The sequence below is a fragment of the Serinus canaria genome, chromosome 4 (genome assembly GCF_022539315.1).
Source record: "Serinus canaria isolate serCan28SL12 chromosome 4, serCan2020, whole genome shotgun sequence".
Classification (NCBI taxonomy): domain Eukaryota; kingdom Metazoa; phylum Chordata; class Aves; order Passeriformes; family Fringillidae; genus Serinus; species Serinus canaria.
The window spans coordinates 69,024,880-69,049,928 of record NC_066317.1 but is presented as its reverse complement, the minus strand read 5'-3'; the positions used below and the strand labels follow the sequence as shown (position 1 = coordinate 69,049,928).

General features: G+C 46.4%; 1 protein-coding gene across 6 annotated transcripts in view; it reads left to right on the top strand.

The window, feature by feature from the left end:
• SLC4A11 (solute carrier family 4 member 11) overlaps positions 1 to 22,085 on the top strand; it is a 97,751-nt gene extending 75,666 nt beyond the window's left edge. For all 6 annotated transcript variants that reach the window (XM_018923162.3, XM_050974179.1, XM_009098158.4 and 3 more), the window contains 7 exons: positions 2,370 to 2,595; positions 3,811 to 3,917; positions 5,019 to 5,187; positions 8,225 to 8,398; positions 12,858 to 13,053; positions 14,905 to 15,074; positions 18,605 to 22,085. In XM_018923162.3, the coding sequence (XP_018778707.1) occupies positions 2,370 to 2,595; positions 3,811 to 3,917; positions 5,019 to 5,187; positions 8,225 to 8,398; positions 12,858 to 13,053; positions 14,905 to 15,074; positions 18,605 to 18,668 (1,106 nt within the window). In that variant the 3' untranslated portion in view covers positions 18,669 to 22,085. The remainder of the gene's footprint in view (positions 1 to 2,369; positions 2,596 to 3,810; positions 3,918 to 5,018; positions 5,188 to 8,224; positions 8,399 to 12,857; positions 13,054 to 14,904; positions 15,075 to 18,604) is intronic.
• Positions 22,086 to 25,049: the final 2,964 nt, after the last annotated feature.

Here is a 25,049-nt window from a genome sequence, read left to right as displayed (position 1 = left end):
TCTGGTGTGAAAACAAACCAGAAATATTCAGGAATCAAATCCTTCCCAGCAAGGTTGTATGGGTTGAAGGCTTCCACTCTCTGTCTTGGTGTGTCCTTGTTGCTTGAATTAAAATACAAGAGTAAGGCAAGGTTTTTTCCTCCATGCATGAGGGACTGGAGCAATCCTGCCTGGGTTGGTGCATATAAATAGAATTGCAGCCTCAGAGATGGAGCGTGGAAAGATGCAGTCCAGCTGAGCACCAAAGATCAGCCCCAAAGACATTATTGCAATATAATCCCAGCCCTAAATATGTTGTTGCCATATAGCCATCTGTGGGAGCTTGAGAAAATCTACGAGACCCAAAACAAAGTCATTTGTTTGTTACTCATTCCAGTCCACATCTTAATCCAGAGGAATGCAAATACGTTCTCTGTAGCTCCTGGCTTGTTTGTGCTGCTGGTTTCTCTGATGTTCAGATGTGTCTCTAGGACCCAGTAGCTCTTAGGGTGAGCAGGTTTTTCTCCCTGGCCAGCTGTGAATTCCCAGGAAATGCTGCCAGAATCATTTTTGTCAGGACAAAAGCGTCCTTTGGCGTTCGGAGCCGGAAAGTGCAAATCTTCTAACGACCCATCCTGTGCCAGGCTCTGGGTCATGGCAGTGCCCTGGGGCCCAGGATTTTTTTTTGACCTGTTTTCAGAGCAGGTGTGTGTGTGACCTGCCAGGGCTGAGGCAGCTGGAGCACGGAGGGAGGAAATAAAGGAGAGCAGAGCCTCTTCCATAGCACGCGATGGGGAACCTTTCTGCCCCAGGGTCAGGACAGGATTGCTCCTCACTGGGGGAACCTTTCTGCAGCTTTAAGGTGATCTCTTCACTCCTGGCTGCTCTTGGTGCAGTTTAAGAGGTTAAATTTTGAACTGTAAACCTTCTGTGATGTTTAAATTTCTGTACAGATGTATTAAATGGGAGGCAGTCTTGTCTTTTGTGGCCTACATGCCACACTGACCTCATCCACTTGTGGAATGCCCAGACTCCTTTTAAAACACCTTTAAATCCTTCCAGAGATGGTGCAGGAAAGATCATTACTGCATTTCAGATGGCTCCTTGGTTGAACTCAGGGCATTTTACACTGAGGTGAGCTCCAAAGCAGCAGTAACACAACCTGGGCTTCAGCCACACTCAAGGTGGTTGCAAATATTGGTCGTGCTGCACAAGAACATTCCAAGTTTCTTCTCAAATACTCAGAACTAGTTTGTCTTCCCTGCTTTCCCTGTGGCCACTGCAGATGGAAAAGCTGAAGTGTTTGGGGCTTTCAGAACCCAGATTGTTATTTGAGGGTGAGGGAAATGTTAGGAAGTGCATTTTAACCTAAGCTTCAGGTGGTTGTGGTTTTGCCTAGAAGTGGATGGTCTTGCCCTCAAGTTCTCTAGGCAAAGTTTGAAGGGGTATTTTGACCAAAATGAAGAAAGGTAACGGGACTGCAAAGTTCTGGCATGGTGGTTTCCATGCTCCTGTATTTCCCATGGGTACAGGGAAGTGTGGATGCTGCATGTTGCCATTTGAGCAGATATTGTGGGAGCACTGAGGCTGCAAAGCCCAATTCCCATCTTCTGGGTTTACTTGCTCCTTCAGGCAAGAGGAGGAGATCATTTAACCTCTTCCCCAAAAAGGTTAAATGATCCCAAAACCATATTTATACACTTGGAGCCAGCCAGTGACATAGAAATGGGAACACAGTGAATGCTCTAGAGCAAGAGGGTTTTTACAGCTGTCCATTCCTTATAGAAATGCCTTTGAGCTGATCTGAAACATTTATGGACAGTTCCAGAGGCTTTACTGGGTGTTTTGCTTGTGCAGGTTTACTTCAGGCCTGTAGCTCTAATTTGCATTGTAAATTTAAATGTTCTGCCAGGTTTTCATATCAACACTTACCTCTAAAATCTGGACTAGCCTTGGAAGAAAAGTAATTAGTGTACACTGTGTAATCCACTTAAGGATCTGTGCAGCCTGGCTGCTCTTAGTGTTTCCAGAGAATCTTGATGGAATTTGTTTGCCAGGCTGCTGAAAGCAGGTGTCTAGATAGAAATATTTATATGTGTATCTAACAGCAGTGCTTCCAGTGTTGGGAACAAAACCACATAATTAGCCCTGGAAGTCCTTACAGAGTTGCTTTATAGATTAATCTAACTCTAACCTGTTAAAATAAGTGAAAAAATCAATTTGTGAAGGATTGGCTTCCTAAGAGCAACAGCTCTGATTTCTTTCTGCAGGCTTGAGAGGCAGAGCTGGTGAAGCATAACGTTAATACTTCGTGATCAGGCTAGAAACCCACTTTATTTACTTGCTTTGATTGTCCTCTCCTAACACTTGCCTGTTGGTTGTTTGTGCAGTTTTCAAGAAATATTACCACCATGACCACACAGGAGATGGGAAGTCACACACTGATGCTATCCCAGGCCTTGGCATCAACACCGGCTTCTTGATGAACTCCTCGGTGAGCGAGAACCAGACTTGCAGTCACGATGGGCACTACGGGCGTGAGACCGCCGTCCTCAGCCTCATGCTGATGTTGGGAACCCTCTGGCTTGGCCATACCCTCTATCAGTTCAAGAAAAGGTGAGTTGTTTAGAGCTCAGACTGCTGATTACTTCCTGTTCTCTCTGAGGGAGTCATTAACAGCTTAGATCTTAATTCACAGAATGATCAGGGTGAAAGACCTTCAAGATCATCCAGTCCAACTCAGCCCTAACACCTCAACTGAACCCTGGCACCCAGTGCCACATCCAGGCTTTGTTAAACACACCCAGGGATGGGGACTCCACCACCTCCCTGAGCAGCCATTCCAGAACTTTATCACTCTTTCTGTTAAAAACTTTTTCCTGATATCCAACCTGTATTTCGCTTGGCACAGCTTGAGGCTGTGAGCTCTGGTTCTGTCAGTTCCTGGAGAAAGAGCCCAACCCCACCTGGCTACAACCACCTTTCAGGAGCTGTAGAGAGTGATAAGGTCACTTCTGAGTCTCCTTTTCTCCAGGCTGAGCACCCCCAGCTCCCTCAGTGGTTCCTCACAGGGTTTGTGTTCCCAGCCCCTCTCCAGCCTCATTGCCTCCTCTGGAGACACTCAAGTGTCTCAACGTCCTTCCTAAATGGAGGGGCCAAGAACTGGACACAGCACTCAAGGTGTGGCCTCACCAATTTTGCAACCCAGGAAAATCAGGTGGAAGCCAGAGGCAGAGATGAACTTGCCAGAGCCACCTGGAAAATATTCCCAGCAGAACAAAATGTTCGCTCAGTGGACGATGTCCTTCCATCCTTGGTTTGGCCTCACAAGTGACTTTCTAAAAAAGCTTTGGGTTCCCAGTTGGGATCCCTGTATCTCCCTCCAAACAGGCATTGAACCATTTTGCTGGGCAAGGTGCATGAAGGTCTACTGGGAATGTACCTTCAGTGTGCTCCTGGGAGTCAAACACCGGCTCTAATTTGGGGGTTGCTCCTATTGCTCTTAAAACTCTTCATTTGAGATGCAGGAAGCAATTAAAGTAAAGTGGAAATGAGACACAAATTGGTGCTTGAAGGCCTTTTTTTTTTTTCCTAGCTTGCATCTTATTTTTTTGTTTCTTTGTGTTTTGCTTCTGCACTCATCAACCTTCAAAAGCTGTAGGTTCCAGAAGATTTAAGGCTGAGTGAAAGACTAATTCATCACTCATCAAGTATCTCTTCAGCATTGAAAGATGGAACTGAATTTTCACTTCTGAAGCATTAAATGTTGTCTGGATTGAGTGATTCTCCTGACAGTGGGGTGCTGATGGGAATTTTTTATGTCTTTTGCAGCCCATATTTGCACGCGAGGGTACGTGAAATTCTGTCCGACTGTGCCTTACCCATTTCAGTCTTGACCTTCTCTATCGTGGGTTCCTTTATCTTCAATGAAATTGAAAGTAAGTTCTGGTTTTGTTCTCTGGAATACTGGGGTTTGTGAAAGAGAGAAATGAAATCCTAGAAGGGTTTTGCTAATAAAGTTCTTCCATATAATTTCACAAATATTGTGTGTACCTCCCACCAAGAGCTCAGATTTCCTCACCATTAGATTTATGTCATTCAAAACCCTGATTAAATGAGGCTGGGGCAAGAAAAATTATCCAGGTGTGTCTTTTCAATGAGTTTGAGGTGTGTGTCACAATAAGGGAGATGAACAATTTCTGGCAAAGAACAAAGGGCAGAGTAATCAGCAGGCAGGAAGGGTTGTTGCCAGTCATATCAACATGGAGTTGGTCATCCCAGTTTGTCCTCTTTGTCTCCAGTTTGTTTTGCTAATTTAGGTGAAATGGTGCAGAGCATCTGGGCAGCTCTAAGTAACACAAGGAAATCTAAAAATGAGACAGCATTCATTGGCCAGATAGATCAACTTTTCCATATCAGGAAGCGATAATGGGGACAGGAATTGCATTGTCCTGCAGTGACGTGAGCGGGTGATGTGAGGAAATGTATGGAAACAAATAAGAAATGGCTTTTTTTTTTATTGTGATGGCCATTCCATCCAGTTGGATTGCAAAATGATGCGTGGCCATGTGTGATTTATCCCTAGCCATGGATTGCTTCCAACAGCAGCAGTTTTGATTTAGATTTTATACTAAAATGCCTTGCACAGCTTGTTGGAGATGAGGAAGTTCTCAAATGCCTCTGTGGATTGATGAACTGAGCATTATGGTGCTGGTTAGAAATAAGGCTTCTTCATCTAAAAACATGTTGCATCTGTGGAAAACAAGTTTCCCTGTTTTGTTTTGCTCCAATATCTGTAATGCCTCGCTAGGACTAGCAGTGGTCTGTCCTATCAGGATGGCAGCCAAGTTGTAAGTGGATAGAGATAAAAAATAAACCAAACCAGCCAGATGGACCCATCTCCCATGGCCTCCAGGCTCCCACATGCCAGAGCATCACGCCTGCTTTCCTGCTTGCTTCCCAGTACTTCATGGTGTGGGTAAAACGTTGATGGTTTTACAAGAAGGTGCCTCCTAACATCCTTCCCCTCCTCTTTGCAGTGTCCAAATTTAACTACAACGCCTCTGACAGCTTGTTTGTGCTGGCCCCCGTGCAGTCCCTGTCCATTGGGTCGGTGATGAGTGCCATGGGGCTGGGATTTCTCCTCTCCATGCTCTTCTTCATCGAGCAGAACATCGTCGCGTCCCTCACCAACGCCCCAGAGAACAGGTAACGCCTCTGGTGCTGCTTTTCCCTCTGTGGAGAGATGTCCCTGGGTCTGTCACCACCACTGCTGGCCCAGAGCTTCTCTGAACATCAGAAATTGTGTTCAGGATGTGTTTTTAGGAATTCCTCTTGTCACAGGTGGAGGTAACTCTGCTGCTTAACTCCTCACCCTCCCCAAAGCCTGGGGGTGTGGCAGTGACCAAAACCACAAATCCTCCTTGAGCTCATCACCTCAAGCTGTTTCTTCTTTACTCTCTGCCCAACACCATCATTTGTCCCCTAAAACTCTCAAGGCATTTTTCAGGAAGAGTTTGGGAGGTGAGAGGTGACACAGTGAATGTGAAATGGATGTTTTGTACAGTTTGAGGTCTTTGGTTGCACCTCAAGATATTTTAGGGAGTGTCTGACACATGTGGACACTTGCACTGCTCTTGCAGTACAGAGAATGAGAAGTCAATGACCTACATAAATGCTGTAGCACAACGTGCTGCAGCTGAGCATCAGGAGTGTTCGGAGTTAGTAAATTCCAACTGAAAAAAAGGTGGAAGTGCAATAAAACAATATGTCCAGTGTCTGATGAGTCTCACTTATGTGCAAACTGGAGATGTTGCACTATTAACATATTCCCTCTGATGTTTTTGTGCCAACTGCTATCAGATGTGATGTCAAGAAGGAACGTGGATGACTTTTTTTCAGGGAAACTACCACGTCTCTGAGGACTTCTTGCTAATGTGATGCGTGGGAGGGTTCTCTCCTTGCATAATATCCATTAGCATTCTCCATGTTGTAGCTGGAGTGACACAGTATTAGGAGAGAGGAGACAAGCTCAAATTCAGCTACACTAATTTAGTTTCCTTTGACCACCTCTTATCTCTATTATATCCCTTTAAGTGTTGCATAAATCTGTATGTAAGTGGGTCATCTCTTGGCCAAGATGAATTTCTTCTACACTTTTGGTATTTTCCACTAGAATGTCTTTAAGGAATTTAAAATATTCTTTGGAGTTTTTCAGAGTGTTTTTCAGAGCACCTCAGTACAGGGCTGAGCTGATCAGGTGTTGGGGCAGGGATTTTTAGAGATGTAAAAACTAGGACTTGACACCATCTGTCTGTGGTGCCATCACAGCCACTTTGCACTATCCCAGGCTGCACCAAGCCCCATCCAGCCTGGCCTTGGGCACTTCCAGGGATCCAGGGGCAGCCACAGCTTCTCTGGGCACCCTGTGCCAGGGCCTCACCACCCATACAGGGAAGGATTATTCTCTAATATCTCATCTAACTCTACTTTTTGTCTGTTTGAGTCCATTCCCCCTTGTCCTGGCCCTTGTAAAGTCTTTCCCCATCATTCTTGTAGCTTCCTTCAGGTCCTGGAAGGCTGCAGTTAGGTCACCTCCAGATTGAACAATCCCAATTCTCTCAGCCTTTCCTCACAGCAGAGGTGCTCCATCCCTCTGATCATCTTAGTGGGCTCCTCTGGATTCATTCCAGCAGGTTGACATCCTTAAAGCCTTCTGAAAAGAATGGGGAGGACAAGAAACAATGACCCTGAGGGTGCTGAAGGTGCCTTTGCTCAGAGAAGGCAGCACGTGAGCAGGGGCTGTGTTTCCAACGCATGAGCCAACGCAGGAAACGCGTTTGCAATCCCACCCTTCCTGCCAGCACCTTCCAGAGGCACTGCAGGGCAGACACCTACCTGACCCACTCACCCCACAGCCTCCTCACTCAGTGGAGGGGGACACTCCCAGTGGGACCAGGCTTTTGTCCCAAACAAGCCCCACCCCAGATTTCTGCCCAAACAATGGCTTTGATCTCCATGTGCTGGCTCAGCTCTGCCAGCTCCATGTGCCCCCTGTCCAGGAGAATCATGGGTGGCTCCAGGTCTGTGCTGAGGTGTTCAGTGGAGCTCGTTTGGGTGGCATTGACACATCTAAATGATGCTCCCTTTCCAGCTGGTGGTGGCCACAAAGAATTCAGCTGATCCCTTGCATTGTGTGAGGATGTCAAGAGCTCCAGTGGCAGAGATTCAGCCTTAGACCTTTCAGTGAGGGCTTAAAGTCTGAGAGCTGAATCTTTCCCCAGCATTTTTTTCTAAACTTTACTTATAATATCTCAGCAGTTGGTATAAGATAGGAGTATTCAGGAAAGGGACAGACCTTGGAAAAAATGGTTAAAGTAGATGTGAGTTCAGTCTTGGTGCTGCTTTCTGCACAGTCCTGGCAAAGTGGGTGTGCTCAAACTCCCCAGTGAAGGCTGTCAGATTCCTCATCCCCTAAAAAATAAAACGGGGAGGCTCTGCAGCATTTGATGAACTAAGGACCAAATCTCCTTGGCTGGCTACCAACCTTTTGGAATGGGTTGCCCAGAGAAGCTCTGGCTGTCCCCCCTAGAGGTGTCCATGGAGAGGAAGGACAGGGTTTGGAGTAACCTGGGATAGTGGAAGGTGTCCCTGCCTATAGCAGAGGGGTGGAACTGGATATCTTTAAGATTCCTTCCAGCCCAAACCATTCTGTGATCCATTCCACAGTTCTGTGACTACCAAGGAGGAGCTGAAGTTTAATGAATTCCTGTCCCATTTTCTTATCATGCAGTAGCAATTACATAATTAGGGGATTACTGCAGCATACCAAGCACGTGTTCTGCTCGTGGGGAAGGAGAGAGATCAGTTTTTTGTTCTTACAAACAAAAGGCTTGAGTGTCAGTACTTTGACAACAAATGCTCAGGATTTTATCCACTCCCTGTGTGGACTCTGCGAGCAAACACACACATGGATTTTGTGTAGACTCTGCAATAAATGTAGGAGAAAAACACTGATGAAATTTCCATGGGGTGTTACTTCAGTGAGCTGCCTTTCTGCTCAGCATTGTTCTGCCCAGATGACAACAACTGTGGGGAGCAAACCATCCCATTTCACTCCTTTAGTGTTCCCACTGTGCACACAATAAATCCAGAGGTTTAATCTGTGTATGTGTGTGTGAGAACTTGAGTGTTCAAGAAAGGCAGCCTGTAGGGTGTAACTGCTGTCCCCAACTGCTCCTTGCAGGTTGGTGAAGGGCACAGCCTATCACTGGGACCTGCTGCTGGTGGCACTGATCAACACGGGGCTGTCGGTCTTCGGCCTGCCCTGGATCCACGCGGCCTTCCCGCATTCCCCCATGCACGTCCGGGCCCTGGCCTACGTGGAGGAGAGGGTGGAGAGTGGACACATCTATGAGACGTAAGTTGAGCTCTTTGGATTCTTTGTGAGCTCTTTGGAGTCATTTTTGTGCCTTGCCAATCTTTTGGGAGCAGTGGGTTTGCGTGGTTGGGGTGTTGGGTGTTGTATTCCAGATAGGAAAGTGATGGAAAGATGCACCCACTGAACCTTGAGTTGGCTTCATCCCCTTCACTCAAGCTCTGAAGTTCATGCTCTGGGCAGTGGCAGCATCCTTCAGGGATCCCACCCACTCCATTGCACATTCTCCTCTGGAAAAGTCAGCCAAGGCCATTTGCAGTTTCAGCCTTGTGGAAAGCTGAGGAGATGCTTTGGCCGGATCCCTCCGGATGCTTTCCCCAGAAAGAATCCAAAGCTGATTCACTGCCTGAAACCTGTCTGGTGGTTATTACAAAGAGGAGGAAAAATGTACCATTATTTCAGAGCTCCCATAACATCTCCCACCACATTTTGGGAAGGAGATGCTTAAATTCTCTGGGTTTTAAACAAAAACAAGTGTGAAGCCATGGCTGGGTCATGGGTTTCTATTTAAGACCAACTCTTCTGCAGCTCTGAGTTGAGCAATGCATTCTTATCACAGACCTATTAAAAAAAATTAAAAACCTTTTTCTCATGAAACAATCTCTGCTCTGGAGCAGATCTGGTCTCAGTCTGTTGCAGTTGAGTGCTTTTACCACAGGAGTGGTAATTTCCACTCAATACCATTAGTTTTAATTATCCTGCCTTGGTTTCCATTTTCTGCATTGCCATTTACCAAAAGTGAGGCTAAGTGATCATTGACTTTGGGGGATGGAGTGGGTCTGTCTTAATCTCAGTCTTGCCTTCATGCTTGTTTTGGTGCCAAATGGCCCAGCCCAGCCAGGCACAGCTGATTTTTGGGTTGGGGATGGGCAGATTTCACCTTCCACATCTGGAAATTGCTGAGTTCTGCTGCTCCCTGTAACTTTTCTACAGATCTTTTCCTGGGAGATCAGTCCCCTGGGTTTGTATTCCCATTAGGATATGTTGGTATTGTTTGTTTCCATAGTTGTATCTCTCTTGATAAATGCTAAACCCTATTTAAAGAAAAAAAATCAACTTTGAAATTTGAGTTCTGTAGGGTTTTAATCCATGGCCTTGCTTCTTGTGTCCATGATCTGCTCTAGGATACCTCCACTCTCTGTTGCTTTGAGAGATGCAGAACTCACACTCTGAAACCCATGTGCCAAACCTCCCTCCTTTGTCTCCTGTTGTCACTTTGAATATCCAAGTGCCTCTTTTTCCTGTTTTTCCACTGTCATGGTTCTGTATTCTGGCTTTGCTGTGACCAGCTCAAGTCCCCTGCCTGAACTAAGGACTAATTCCTGCACTTCTCCTCTCCTCCTTCACCCAGCTGCCCCCAAAAAAAGCACCAGAGAGGCTTTTTTGGCCACTCTGACCTAGATACAGCTCCAGGGATTATCCTGGAAGGGCTGGGGGCTGCCCTGATCTCCCTGAGGGTGTTCCTTCATGGCACAGCTCTGCTCTGCTGGAGGCAAATTGGTGCTGGGAGCTGCATTTTGGGAGTGAAATAGGTATGAGGGTTTCCTAGTGCTTTGAACTCCCTTTGAGACCTAAGCTTTTTGTTCTCTGCAAAGCACTGGGGCTAGAACAGGAGGCTCCAAGCAATGTAGTCATCTTTTTTTTTTTTTTTTTTCCTTTCCTTTTCTTTTTTTTTTCCCTCTTAGCCAGCTCTGCTGAAAAAGAAATGAAGCTCAATTAGAAAATCAACTCTGTCTCCCTTGGCAGGCTCCTTCCCTGCACTCAAATCAAAGCTCCCACAGGATGATGATATAAACAAGGATAAAGATCTGTCACACTGAAAGCAAAATTTTCTTCTCCCCTGTAGAGAAACAATTTCAGTTTCCTGTGGCAATCTGCAAACAGGCTCTTGCTGCTTACTTGGAGAAGTTCAGGAATGGCTAATCCCATGCTAGCCATACTTAGAGGATTTGGGGAAAATGAGCCTGGATTATGCTCTTTAATCTCCATTAATTACTTGATTTCCATCACAGCACAGACTTTCTGGAACTGTTTCCTCAAGGGCCAAACCAGATTCTGAACACATGGAAATCAAGGATTCCTCTGTTGACTTAATGTGACTGTGATGTTCTTATTCTGGAAATGAGGTGCTGGAATTAGCAGAAGACCAATCTAAGGCTGGGAACATCAGTTTTTAAAATACCATGTTTGGCCAATTATGAGCAATTTTAGCTATGTTCTGATAAAATATTCCAAACTAATAAATGGCATTAGCAGGAGCTGGCAGCAATTGCAGTGCATCTTGCCTGTGATCAAACACAGTGCTGTGATTGCTGCACCCCTAAGAGATGGCTGCAGAAAATTCCATGAACTTCAGAAATCTCTTACCCAAGGGCTGGCACTCTGAGCCTGTTCTTGCAGCCTTGCATCTGATGGAAATGTGATTTTATAGCTCTTCTTGTTCCTGAGCTCTTCCACTTGCATGGCTTCCCTTGCAGACTTGTGTGTGCTTGCAGGGCAGGAGCCTCCTCAGCAGGAGGAGAGATTTCTGAGTGAAACAGCAGGAATTCTTCCTCTGTGGCTGTCCTGGTGCTGGAGGAACTGTTGCTGAACCTGGATGAGGTGAAATCAGTGCATCCTTAAACTCCTGCTTCTCTGAGCCACCATGGAGGCTCGTGGTGGTTCTGGCAGCTCTGGAGTGGCCAGACTGGAATTCCCCTGGCACAGCACTTCAGTTGCCCTTGAAGCTGCTTGGCTTTGTTCATCTCCAGCACTTCTGTGGTGATCCAGACCTGGAGGCAGTGGGAAAGATGCCAAACTTTGTCCATTTAGGTGATGTCCCAGTTCCACCAGAGCTGGCAAGAATGGAGCACTCTGCTCTCCCTCAGCTTCTCCAGGCACTGGCAGGGACCCCTTGGAGTAGGAGACTTGCAAGAGAATCAAAAAAATCTCTTTGGAAGGAGAAAAGCTGTGGTTTAAACCTGTTGGAAGGTTACTTAAAGGTTAACACCTCTGTGCATCCTGTCCTGGTAATCCTGGATTGTTTGTAGGACCTGCCCCACTGCTCACAGAAGAATTCCAGTGTTGTTCTCAGGATTTTGTGTGCTGTTTGTGGTACCTGTTGCTCCTTAGGTCTCATGACTGCTGCTGTTAATTCTGCCTTGTTATCCAAATCCTCAGAACAAGTTTTGGGCTGTCCCCCTTTCCCTCCCTCTCCAAATACAAGTGTTGAAGGCTCCTTCATCCCCTTTTGCTCCTTGAAGGTATAAACAGGTTTGAAGTTCAACCTGACCTTACTTCTTAGCAAAACTCTCCAACTTAATATTGCAATTATTCAATCTTCTTCAGGACAGAAGGGATAAAGAAGTCCCAGCAGTGCATGTGCAAAGGAGGGAAATGTGTTCTGATAGATCTTTGCTGTTAATCCTCAGAGAAATTTGTGTACAGGGTTAATTCAGAATTTGAGGGGTCTCATCCAGGGAATGAGGTCACTAAATGACACCAAAACAGCCTATGGACAAAAATTTTCCCTCATAACAGGGGGATTTATTCACTGGCTGATCCACTGAATTGTTGGATTTATCTTCTAAAAAGAAAAAAAAAAATAGGAATCCTCTTTTTCTTGCCTTGTAAGTAGTCTTGACAGGTGTGGGTTTCCTTTCCTCCTATTGTTCCTGGTGATTTTTTTCAGACTGGGAGGAGATGCTCACAGGTTTAGCTGAAGTGCCCAGCTAACACAGCAGCCTCCCCTCAAGCAGGTTGCTAAAGCTGCTGCCTGCTTCCCTGTCAGTCTTCCCCTCAAAAAAGCTCAATTTGTGGCCTGTCAGCTCTGGAAAATTTGCATTAATTAATGACATGTTTAGCATGGTAATAGGCAGTTGCCCACAGCAGGATAGAATCCCTGTGTGGTGCTCTCAGCATTCCCTTCCATGTAAACAGGGAGATCCTCATATCCATCAGAAATGCTGACTCGCTCTCAGGAGGAGACTGCTGACTTTCTGTTTGTTTTTTTGTTTTTTTTGTTTTTTTTCCCTCCAAGATGTTCCTTATATCCTGGAGAAGTCAATGAGTTTCCTTTGAGAGAGAAGCCAGTTGCCCAGGGTAAAGCAAGGGAAGGATTACTGACCAGAAAGAGGATTCTTGGCTGGTTTGTTTTTTTTCTTTTCTGCATTGTGCTAAACAGAATCAGTTTCGAGGGCAGTTTAGTTCAGGATAGGATCTGTAGAGCTTTACAGAAGGGGAATTTGGCACTTTTCCAGCTGCTCTGTTTGAGCTGAGGATTAAGTGCCTGGCCTGGCTCCAGCCAGGCTCTGCCTCCTCAGTGTCAGCACGGGGCCAGAAGTGCTGATTTCAGTGGTGGGGATGAGTTTCCCTTTCCCTGGTGGCACGTGTGCAACCACTGGGATAAATAAGGATCTTGGGCTGTTCTCCCATCTCCCAACCCCTGTTTTCCTGCTGCCAGGATTGTGAGTGTGAAGGAGACCCGGCTGACAAGTCTGATGGCCAATTTTCTGGTGGGGCTGTCGCTGCTGCTGCTCCCGTTCCCCCTGCAGTGGATCCCGAAGCCGGTGCTCTTCGGCCTCTTCCTCTACATCGCCCTCACCTCCATCGATGGCAACCAGCTCTTTGAAAGGGTGGCTCTGCTGCTCAAGGAACAGGTACCTGCAGTTGTGTTTGCAAGCCAGCTGTTCAAACTCTCAGTGTGGGATTTTTTTGTGAAGGTTTTTTTGGGTGGAGTTTTAAACCCCCACCGTGCTGTCGTGTTGTGTCATCACATTTCTCTTCCCAGAGAAAAGCAAGGCACAATTTCCCCCAAGAATATTTCTGGGTTTCACATTTTCTGAACCTCAGAGAAAGGAAAAACAATTCCTATCATTTGCTGTGCCTGTGTTTGTGCCAAAGTAGAATGCAATGTGGACATTGTTTACCCAGAGTGATGGGGTTTTGTTTCCAGGGCCAAGCCTGTGTGTGTGACACAAGATTCTGTGCAGTGTGTGCAGAGTTGAGTGCTTGGCAGATTCAGTTTAGATGTAATGCAATATAATATAGAATAATATAGTATTATAAAATAATTATTAGCCTTCTATGAGATGGAGTCCTCCTCACCATTCCTCTCCCCTCGTTGGGAATCCCTGCAAATTCAGTAGTGTCATCTGCAGAGTACATGCATTTAAAAAAATAATAATACAAAATATAATAAGCACAACATCAGGAAATTATGGTCTTTGATTTCCTCAACAAAGCTTCAGGCAGGTATTTTTTTGGTGCTGTTTTATACTTTCATTTTGTGTGAAATACAGCAAGATGGGATTTTAAACTCAAAATGAAATTACTTGTGTTATTGAAACCTCTGTGATGTGGGCTGAAAGCAAACCTGGAAGATGTTTTTTTAAACCTGTCTCTGTTACAGGTGCTAAAATGTGTTGTTTGGGAGTGTAGGTGGTACCTGGAGCAATCTCCAGCTCACCTTCTCTTATATAACAAGGGTCAAGGGCTAAATAAGCCCAACATTTGGCTCTGCATCTCTGCTAATCTGTCTTGATCTCCAATATTACACCCCAGAGGTCAAACCTGTGAAATTGGGGTAAAGATTACATTTGTCATGTCATGTCAATTTTTGAACAGCTACTGATGTATGTGACTTATTACTTCTGGCTTCAGTAGGAATTATGTGTGGAATTTTCCAGGTTTTGGCAGGCAAAATTAAAAAGTGTTCTCAAATATGGAAAACTCCTTTTTGTGGAAACCTTTTAATGAGTCATGGCACAATCTGAAAGCCACTGAGGCTGTGCTGGTGCCAGCAGACAGTCACTCATTGATGTATAGACAGTGAGTCAAAGCCTGTGCTCAGACATGAGCAAGGAACTGTCAAAAGAAACCACCATATTTAGCCTATTAATGTCATTTTTTCCCCCTTTTTCTCAAAAATGGGTGGCTTATAGGAGCTGAGAAAAACTCCTGCAGTGTGAGCACAGCTTCTTCCCACATTTCCCTCATCTCCTGAACCCCTAGAGGGGTTCAGCCAAGAGATGGGAGCACCAGGGGCAAGCCTGGAGCCTTGCAAGGCTATAAAATGATGAGGAGCTGGGTGTCAGGTGGAGGAGCCATGGACAGGAACAACACCTGGATGCATCTGCTCTCCTTCCCACCTCTGGCTGGGGAGCCCTGGCAATCCCAGTCCTCCTCAGGGAATCTCATTACTGCACTTCCCAAGGTATTTCATTGCACTCCAGGTGTTCCCAGAGGCAGTCCTGGCCCTGAGGGGTGTCCTGGCTCTCTCCAGGCTCTCAGTGCCCACTCCTCCTCCGGGTCTTGCTGCCCATGCTGTGGTTTCTGGAATTAACCCTACAAATCCCGTGTTCAGCTGCTGAACCTTTTAAGGACCCTGATGGTGATTTGTTCATTGTATAAATTGATGACTTCCCTCAAACCCTGGTGTCCCAAAGCTCCATTCTGCTGTCCCAAGTCCAGGTCCCTGCCTGTCTAACATGTGGCTCTTCTCTTCCCAGACTGCTTATCCTCCGACCCATTACATCCGCAGAGTCCCCCAGAGGAAGATCCACTATTTCACAGGCCTGCAGGTCCTGCAGCTCCTCATCCTCTGTGGCTTTGGAATGTCACCCCTGCCTTACATGAAGATGATCTTCCCCCTCATCATGATAGGGATGATCCCCATCAGGTAGGAAGCCTGGCTGTCTTTTTTCCCTGCCTCCTGTGCCTTGTGTCTTCAGGCTTGGGTTGCTGGAGGTCTGAGGAGAGGAGAAGCTGGAGCTGGGCTTGTTCACTCTGGAGAAGAGAAGAGTGAGAGGGGATCTCAGCAATCCATATGAATACCTCCAGGATGGTGCCAGGCTCTTTCCAGCAGTGCCCAGTGACAGGACAAGGACTAAAGGGCACAAAGTAAACCACAAGAAGTTCCACCTCAACACAAGGAAGAATTTCTTTATTTTTTAGGTGGGGAACAGCTGCCCAGGGAGGCCCTGGAGTCTCCCTCTCTGGAGACATTCCAAACCCACCTGGACACATTCCTGTGTCACCTGCTCCAGGGGGATTGGGCTGGGGGATCTCCAGAGGTCCCTTCCAATTTCAGCTACTGCATGAAGTGGGAGTGGTTCAGGAAGGTTTTCTGCATTTTCCAGATTGACCAGCTCCTGGAAGGGGGTAATAACAAGGGGTTTTTTACCACCTGCTCAGGCCTGAGGAGAAATCAGGATTTCACTGCTGCTGGGAGTTGTGCAGAGAGTTCTGGGCTGGCAAGTGCTCTTCTTCCAGCTTCCCAGGAGGAAAACCTCTCCTTTTTAGTGCCTGTGAGATGCCTGATCTTCCTGAGAAGCCATAGTCCAAACCTCTAGGTGGTATTTGATAATGTTCCTTATCACTTTGCAGTTTGATTTTCCAGCAGAGCTGGAAACTTTTCCTGAGAGGGATCCTTATCTCTTACCCAGAGCTGTGGTGACCTCCCAGACCTCCTGCACTGCTGGATGCCCCTGTCAGTGATCACTTGGGTGAAACTGCCACATTTAAACTTAAAATAGGTGTTTAAAGGTGGGAGAACCCCACAATATCCTACAGAGAGAGAGAATTGAGAGAGAATTGTTAAGAAATTTAACTAATTTCTTCCTTGGGGTTCATTAGCAGCCACTGCCCATCATTGTCCAGTTAAATCATTCATGCTCTCAGTCCTTTGGATGTAATGAGAGGCCAGAAAAAGATCTTGGAAGGAACAGATCAAGTTTCCAATCCACTTGATTATTTTTAGGTACCAGTGATATCTGCTTGACTTTGAGCTTGCAGTCCCAGAGCTTTTGCCTCTGATCCCAAAGTCCAGGGCTGCCAATTTGCTGATCTGCACCACCTGCTGTGGTGTTTTCCTTGGCTGATTAAGATGGGTCCAGTCCTTTCTGAAAGAAAAGCAAATGTTAGAGCTACCATGGCTTTCAACAGGATCATGTCAGAGCCATTTGGGCTGGATTTTCAAAGATAAACAGGCTTGGAAAACACAGAAATTATTGTTCCTCTGGTGGTAATGCCTCACCTGCCCTTCACACTGGTGGCACTTGGGATGCCTGGATGAGTGGCTGGTAAATATTCCAGCTGTGAGCAGTGCTGGATGAGTGGCTCTTGTGGGAATTGCAGCTCAGTGCAGAACAGAAAACGTGAGGCACACTCAGTCAAATTCAGGTATTGGACATGGTATAAAAAACTCAATTAGTGTGGAGAGAATGCAGTCAAAAACCTGATTTTGTACTCAGAGCTGGATACTAATATGCAAATTTGTCTTCTTTTCAGTAAATAAGGTGCTGTCAGTTTATACCCTGTGTGTTAACTCATTTCTCTTTCCAGGGCAGTTTTTTCCCAGCAGCTGGATCATCAGCCCTGCTGCCAAGGGGAAGATGCTGCTGCCTGGCACAGCATGGAAATTTGCCCTTGGCTTTGCTTCCTCTGATTTCTTTTGCCTTCATGTAGTTTCTGTGGCCTCCAGCCAAGAAGGCAGCACCATGATCCATGAGCTCTGGAGCTAATGACTTTTTCCCAAAGATTTGGCACTCTAAACAGATGAGGCATTTGAAGAAATTTAATATATTTTCTCCAGTTTTCTTTAAAGAAGTGAAGGGAGAAAGAGGAGATGGGACAGTAGCCAGGGGGCAGATTGAAGAATCAAACAGAAATGAGTGAGGCATGGCTTGGTGTCCCATCCAGAACTCAGCCACGTCCCAAAGCCACATTTCCATCCATCCAACAGCCTGAGAAAGATGATTTGTGTTGCCATTAGTGGGGGATCACTGCTGTGGTCTCAGACAGATACTGAGAAGCCACTGAAATCCATGACTGCAGTGGAAAACAGCCTGGTGGAGGAAAACTTGATCTCCTTGGCTATTCCCAGTTCCTGGCCTAGATCCAGAACTTTGGCATGAAGAGTTTTTGGTTGTCCACAGAAGAATCTTCTCTCCAAGTTCTCTTACCTGGGCTCTCAAGCATTTTATTCTGTGATGGGTCTATTTAGGGAGATCCTGGTGTTTCTCATTAATAAGTGATGTTTGGGATCTCTTGCACAGCTCTTGAAATCTGAAACTGATTTTTTGGTGCTTTATGAGTTAAAATTTTAACAGCTGAAGAGTCACTTCCTTGTTAAACAAGGGAAAATGCCACATAAATGTGCACTGGGTTTTTTTAAATTGTCTTCTTTTGTTATTGTGGTTGTTGTTGAGTTGTAGTTTGTATTTTATTATAGGGTATTTTATTTAGAAAATAAAATATAATAGGGTATATAGGTTATTTTATTCATAAAATACCCTATAATAAAATAAAATAATGCCCTATGATAAAATAAAATAAAATAATACCCTATAATAGTAATAAGATGAAATAATAGTAAATAAGTAATGATATTAATAAAATACAAACTATTTTATTTATAAAAAAATAGCTTAAAATATTTTTAAAACACTTTTTAAAATTAATTTAAATTTTATTTTAATGCGTGAAGGTAGTATGAAAGTTGTGTTAGTTCTTATTTTAAAAATTATGTATATAATATTATTTATTGATGTAAATATATTTTTTGGGTTTTTATTTAAAATTTGTGTGTATAAGTTTATTTATTTGTGTGAATAGTTTTATTTATTTACAAGATTTACAAGAGCAACTTCACAGTGCCTTTCTAACCCAGAGATATTAATTTGTGAGGATGTTCTTGCAAAAAATCAAATTTTAAAAAAAATTTATACCAAGTAATTTTTAATTAAATTTTTTATAGTAAACTTAAATAAAACGTAAATAGTTTTTAAAGTAAGTTTATAAATTTTTTTGAAGTAATTTATTTAACATGTGTTTGTCCATGCATCTGCATGGAAATGTGGAGTTTGTCCATGTCTCCGTGGAGAAGCCACACACCAGGTCAGGATGGTGTTGATTGGAGTTGTGGCTTTTCACCTCTGTATTTCTGTCCCCCTGAGCCCTTGGTGGTGACAGAGCTCTGGGAAGTGACTCCTCCAGTGAGGATGAGGATGTTCTGTCCCTTCCCAGCTGGAAGGAGGGAGGAGGCTCTTGCAGAGCTGTGTTTGCTTGCAGGACTGGTTGGTTTTGCTGTCCCCACTTTGTGTCCCCTGACTGGGTGAATGTCACAGCCAGTCTCACCCAGGAGCTTTGGGACAGAGAGCAAAGCGCTGCAGGAGCAGGGACTGACTCGCTGTCTGTGCTCTGCCCTAGGTACAACCTGCTCCCCAGGATCATCGAGGCCAAGTACCTGGATGCCATGGATGCAGAGTACTGAGGGTCCCAGCCTGCAGAGCAGCAGAGACAGCCCCTGGGGGCCAGCCAGGCCTGGGACCATCCCTGCACCTTCCTTTCACCCCTTTCTTCGTGCTCTGACCTTGGCCATGCACTCCTGTCACAGCTCCACGGGGCCTGGGCCAGACCAAGGGAGCCTTGGACGGAGAGGACGCTGCTCTCTGGAGCTGTGAGGCCAAGGAGCTCTCTGGGAAATGCTTCTTTCCACACTCCCAAAGATCAGCCTGGCTGCGTGGTTGGAGCATCCAGAGTTGGCCTGGGTTCCCTTGTTTGAGGGTGGGGAGGGATTTTTTTAATGCACCACATCCTTTTCTTCCCCAACACTAAGAACAGACCCTTGTTTTATAGAGTGACAGCCCCGGCCTGGCCTTGGAATCCAATTCCCTGTGCACCCAGTGTTCCCAAACTGGTGTTTCTGGGTGGGATGGCCTCGTGCTGCACCACTGATGGCAGCAGAGGTGGTGGCTGTTCTGTCACATGCATGGGTTTGGAAACAGTTGCAATGTGTACTGCTACAACCCACAGCTTTGGATGGATTTTTAATCCCAGTAAATGAGCTGGGAACATTCAGAGGCTGGGCTCACATGGCCCTGTGGATGAAACCCCTGCTGGCTTTGAGCTGTTTGGGCATTAGTTTGGATCTTTCTCCCATTTCTCCTGGGTAATCAAACACAGAATTGTAGGGTTTTGCACAACTGCAGCATTTTTTGCCTGCACCCAGAGGGCAGTTGTGTCGAGGTTGCATATACATATGTACAGTAGTGCCTATGTGTACATATATACATATTGGAGTTGTGTATATATTTTGCATAGATATACAAATAGGCCTGGTTCTTTCCAAATTCACAAGTGTTTTGTGCAGTCAGTGTTACCCACCATGTCCTGACCATATACTTGTTCTCTGCTTCAGTGCTGCTTTTTCTCATTTGAGATATGGTCACTTTTATTCCTTTGGAAGCTGCTCAGTTACTGCTTCTGTTCACGTGTTGCTTTCTTCAAGGTGTTTCCTTTGCTTTCTCCTTCCTGTGGCTTGAGACCTTCATCATTCTGTCTCGAGGCTCCACCATGTGAATTTTTCATTTAATTTTGATGTACAGAATGCAATGAAAGTTTTCCTCTTTCCACCTAATCAATACTTGTTGGTCATTTCATTGTTTCTGTTGTGTAGCTGATTTCCAGTTCCCCCCCCACACACCTTCCCCCCAGATGTTATATTATATTTCTGGATGAATCTTAACTTCTGCTGTCTTTTATATTTCAGTTTATTTAATTTTGCTTGTACTATGGTCAGTTTTATTTGGAGTACTGTGAAACAAGCTGCCCTTTAGTTCAGTGCTTGGCACATCACAGGTCACAGCTAAAAATGTTCAGAAAATTGTGGACCTCGGTGATGAACTTTCAAAAGAGTAGAAATGAGGGAGGAAGAGGAATGAAAAATATTAATTTATCAGCACAGAGAAATGTTTCTTACCAGTTGCTTGCCCAGTAAATGATGCAGAGTTTTTTCCTCCCATCCCAGTGTGGTGAGGGAGACCAACCCAGCCATGAGGGAGGAAGGCTTTGGGTGCAAAGCTGATGCTAAGCCAGGCTCAAGCCACTGCAGATTTGGTGTGTTTGCACTAAAGATCAGAAGGTATTTAATCTTTGTGGAGCTGCCCACAGCTCTCAAACTTGTGTGCAGAACTAATTTTTGCATTTTCTTACGAAACCCTTTGTATTGAGACTCTGGAGGAGAGCAGTGAGAGTTCCTGTGTCCATGATTTTATATCCTTGGGGGAATTGTAGGGGAAACCCCTCAGCTTAGCAAGAAAACAATGTCACAGACAGCAACACCAGGACCTTCATGTGGCACCAAGCTGATGGGAGAAGTGTCAGGGTGAGAGTGACCACCCCAGTGCATCAAGGCAGGGAATTTGGCTTTCAGCAGCCTCAGGAGCAGCTCCTGCCACGTCTGACAGGAGCAGGTACAAACCCAAACGTGGTTTCTGACCGCTTTCCCCAAGATTCCCTGGCTTCTGAGTCATTTCTGTGGCAGGATCACTCAGAGCTGTGAGCAAGGGCTGCGTGTAGGAACAGGGGCAGACAGGATTTCAGAGGTGGCACAACTCTGTCTGATCTTCAGTCAACAGCAAAAGAGCAGGTGACAGGCAGCAGTTCAGGACCTGCTGGAGCCAGGGAGTGCAGAGGGCTGCTGAGGCTGAAATAACATGTTTTTCCCACAGATGTCAAAAGATTGAAGCAAAGCTGCAATCAGAGGTGTCATCCTCTGGCTGAGTAAAGCTGTAACACCCACGTGACCTGTGGGTGAATTCCTGGTGTCTCTGCAGGAAAAAGTCACCTTGGGGGGTGGGTTAAGTGATATTTTGGGGGCTGTGGCTGGAGGAAGGACAGGATGTGCCCAAGGGAACGTGGCTTTGGTGCTCTTTGAGGCTCTGGGTGGGATTTCCTCGGGCACAGAGCCATAGTGGGGTGGACTGGCATGCAGGTTTTACCACATGAAATAATTTTGAGGTGCACCCTCCATCCCCCACTTAGAAGGGCCAAAAATGTCCCCATTTAAAGCTTTTTTGAAAGATCCATTTCAGATAGTGTCAAATGTGGCAGAGAGAATTGAAGATCCAGGCAGCAGGGAGGGTTAAATATCAACCACAACTCTTGTTTGTATCTTTTCTTTTCCTTCAGTGGTGTGACTTCGGTGTTTGTGTTTTCTTTGTAGCATCAGTAGGATTCTGTTCTGCAGGGTTTTTGTTCTTACAGAAGTCAGGGAATCAGCTGATGGGAAATCAGCACAGCTTGGGGGTGGGGGTGAAAGCTGTGCTGGCTTGGACTGATTGAACATTTGGACCTATGTCTCAATATTTGGGTGGAAGGGAGATGTGAGACTCGAGGCCTCTTGCCTCAGAAGGGGTTTTCATCATCCTGCAGAGGATTTATTTTATTTTTTTTTTTTTCCATGCCTTTTCTCTTCTTGTTTGCTTCTGGTTTTGCTGACTTAAGTGCAGGCGTTTCCAGGAAGTAGCTGACTAGGGAAGGAGGGTTTGTTCAGAGTTGATTGAGCACTTTAATACTTCTGTGAAGGTTTCAGACAATTAGAATGTAAAAGAAGTTTTATTATAAGCTCTTTATATACGCACAATGCTCTGTGTAACTGTTGCCAAAGAACTGAGTCTGAAAGGTGTCAAGAGCTGTTGGGAGAGTCCGTGGGCTTCACCTGGCATTGCAAGGTAGGGAAAAGCTGCTGAAACGAGTGGATTTTGGAAGTTGCCATTTGACAGCTGCCAAAACGATCAGAAACTGGAGATAGAATAAAATTCTACTCTGGAACTTGTAGTTTTTGATCCTTGCATTGAATGTAGGAGCTAGAAGTGAGCTTGACAATTAAAATTGGATTTGTACCTGACTGGTTTTGTTGGTCTGAGACTTTATTTTGTTGCTTTTGAAGACGTCCTTGACGTGCTGTGTGTGGGATTTGATGTGTTTGTCCCTGTAAATGAAGGGAAGGTGGTGAAAAGGTGGAACTTGCTGAATGAGCAGTGCAGCCCTTTTGGGATTGCTTAGGAAGCAGAGCTGACAACTGCTCTGCAACAACCCCAAACTGCCTGGCACCAACATTGAAGTTATTTAATAAATGTCAAGCTCCACCTGGATGTGCTGCAGGATGGGGATGGAGTAAAGGGATTCAGCTGGTTTGGTTCAGAGCTGCTGCTGGTGAAGTGGTCCAGGAAGAGCCCCAGCCCTGTGGGACACAACACGAGCTTCCTGATGGTCCAGGGAACTGGGATGCTCTGGAAAGAACCAGGGGAGATGGCCACACTTATGTACAGTTGTAGGTTCTTCCCCAAAATTCCACATCCCCAGCTGCACCCAGAGACTTCTGCTCGTGACATTTGGCTGCTTTAGGAGCTGCTGCTGCTGCACTCTTCTGCTCTGTGGGCACTCCTGAAGTTCCCCCAAGGTTGGATAGATTTGGAGGAGAGAGGGCAGGGGTTGGTTTGGGGGGTTTTGTGGAGTTCTCAGCAACAAGAAAGGGACCTGAGCTGTCACATCACCAAAAGCAGCTCCTGTTTCCCAGTGTGTCCCACAGGCATCTGCACCATCACTGTCACACGTTCACGGCACTCCTTCCCAACCTTTTTTTCTTGTTTGTTGCATTCTGCATCTGCCCTTTGCAGGGTTTTTACCTGATGAGAACACTGATGGGCAGAGCCAGGGGTGGCTCAAGCACCTCTGTTGTGTCTGTTCCCCCAAAATTCAGTGCAAGCTGTTTGCTGTCATCTCCTGAGCAGCTCCCTGCCTTCCCCAGCCCGTCCTAGAAGCTCCCTCTGGAATTTCCACTGGGGAAATGCTGAGTGGGATTTTTTCCTGGAGGACCTGAGCCTGTGTCTGGCAGTGGCTGCTCCTTGGGGCTCCTTGACCAGAGAATCAGTGATGGAGGATTCATACCTGTGCAGCAGTTGCACCTCCCCATCTCTTCAAGAATCTCCTTTATGGCCCCTGTTCCAGCTGGGGTGTCCTCCTTTCATCTGCCAAGCTTCCAGAACCACCTAAACAGACATAATGGGCTGGGGCTGGGTTATTTTCTGTGAATGTTAGAAGGGAATCATCTTCTCTAATTGTTTTCCTGTCTAATTAAAGCATTGAAGGACCAAACCTTGGCCATCCCACTCGTGGCTGCAGCTCTGCTTGCAAGGAACAAACCATCAACATTGTGGGCAGAGCTGAGGGGAGGGAGTTGTTGCAGTACAAGCTTTAGAATCACAAATTAGCACTTTGCTCTTTGGCTTTGGGGTGTTTTCCTCTCACACTTCCCTGGCTGTGTCTTTCTTTGCCTTGTACAAAACGCTGCATGAGCTGGGATCACTTGGCTCTGCTCTGATGTCACATTAAATATTGAAGAGCCTGTCCTGGGGGAGCTGCTGCCTTCTGCTCCCCATCTGCCTCTCCTGCAAAGAGCTGCTCCCTTGGAGACTCTGCTCTTCATCCAGGAGACAAATTCCTGCTGCTGCAGGCACACAGAAGGGTCACTCAGCCACAGAAGGGGAGCAAAATGCAAAGAATTGGGGAAAAACAGCTTGAAAATAAAATCTCTCCCTCCTGATCTGAGTGTGGTTGGGACTTTTCAGCACGTGGGGAGAAGCAGGAGCTCTGCAGCAGAGAGGTGTTTGTGATGTGATCAGGGCCTGCAGGAAATCCTCACCAAATCCAACACCTGGGGCACTGATTTCAGTGCTGATTTTGGGAGGGCTGGGAGCAGTTCTCATCTGCCCAGCAGCAGCAGTTGGTGTCCTGGAATGCTCGTTTGAGGTAAGTTTTCCATGGCTGGATGGCCTGGGTGGGTCTGCAGGGGTGGTTGGAGCAGAAGGTGCAGCCCTGGGTGCCCTGAGCATCCCCAGTGCTGGGGGGAGCTCTGGGATGGGGGTGACAGAGCTCAGGCTGTGTCCCCTCCTGCCTGGAGCTGCTCCCCCTGGGAGCTCTGCTGGCACCTCCCTGGGGTCAATTTGGGGCCAGTGCCACTGATTTCAAACAGCACCTCCAGGGAGTGCTGGCCTGGATTTTCTGGGAATCACATCTTCATGGAATCCCAGAATGGTTTGGGTTGGAAAGGACCCTAAAGCTCATCCACTTTCACTCCCTGCCATGGCAAGGACACTTCCCACTGTCTCAGGGTGCTCCAAGCCCCATCCAGCCTGGCCTTGGACACTTCAGGGATCCAGGGGCAGCCACAGCTGCTCTGGGAATTCCATCCCAGCCCCTCCTCACCCTCCCAGGGAACAATTCCTTCCCAGTCTCCCACCCATCCCTGCCCTCTGGCAGTGGGCAGCCATTCCCAGTGTCCTGTCCCTCCAGGCTCTTCCCTGCAGAGCTCCCCTTGCCTGCCCAGGTGTTGGCAGCTCCCTCCCATCTCCACCACTTCTGATACTAAAAACTAATGATGATCCTGGGATTTAGGGGCCAAGTCTGGAAGCTGCAGCCCCTGGGAGGTTTTGGATGAGTCCCTTTGGAGCTGGGCCATGCAGGTCCAAGTGGATCCCATGGGATAAGGAATGATCCAGCTGCAGAGCACAGCTGGCACTGGGGTGTGAGGAGCTGCTGACTGACCCAGGGAGGGTTCAGCCTGTGGTGTCCCACTGCTCTAATCAGGGACTGAGGGCTCTGATATTTTTGGAGGTGTTTATCCCCTCCTTTCCCTGCCCTCTTGGTTGGTGGGAGTTTGTACCTTGTCCCCACAAAGGAAAGATTGCACTCAGTGATCCTTGTGGGTCCCTTCCAAGTCAGGACATTCCATGATCCCATGAGATGTTACCCAAAACCCAGAAATTCTCTTACTAAAAACTGCAACAGATCAGCTGCTAAAAACCCCCCA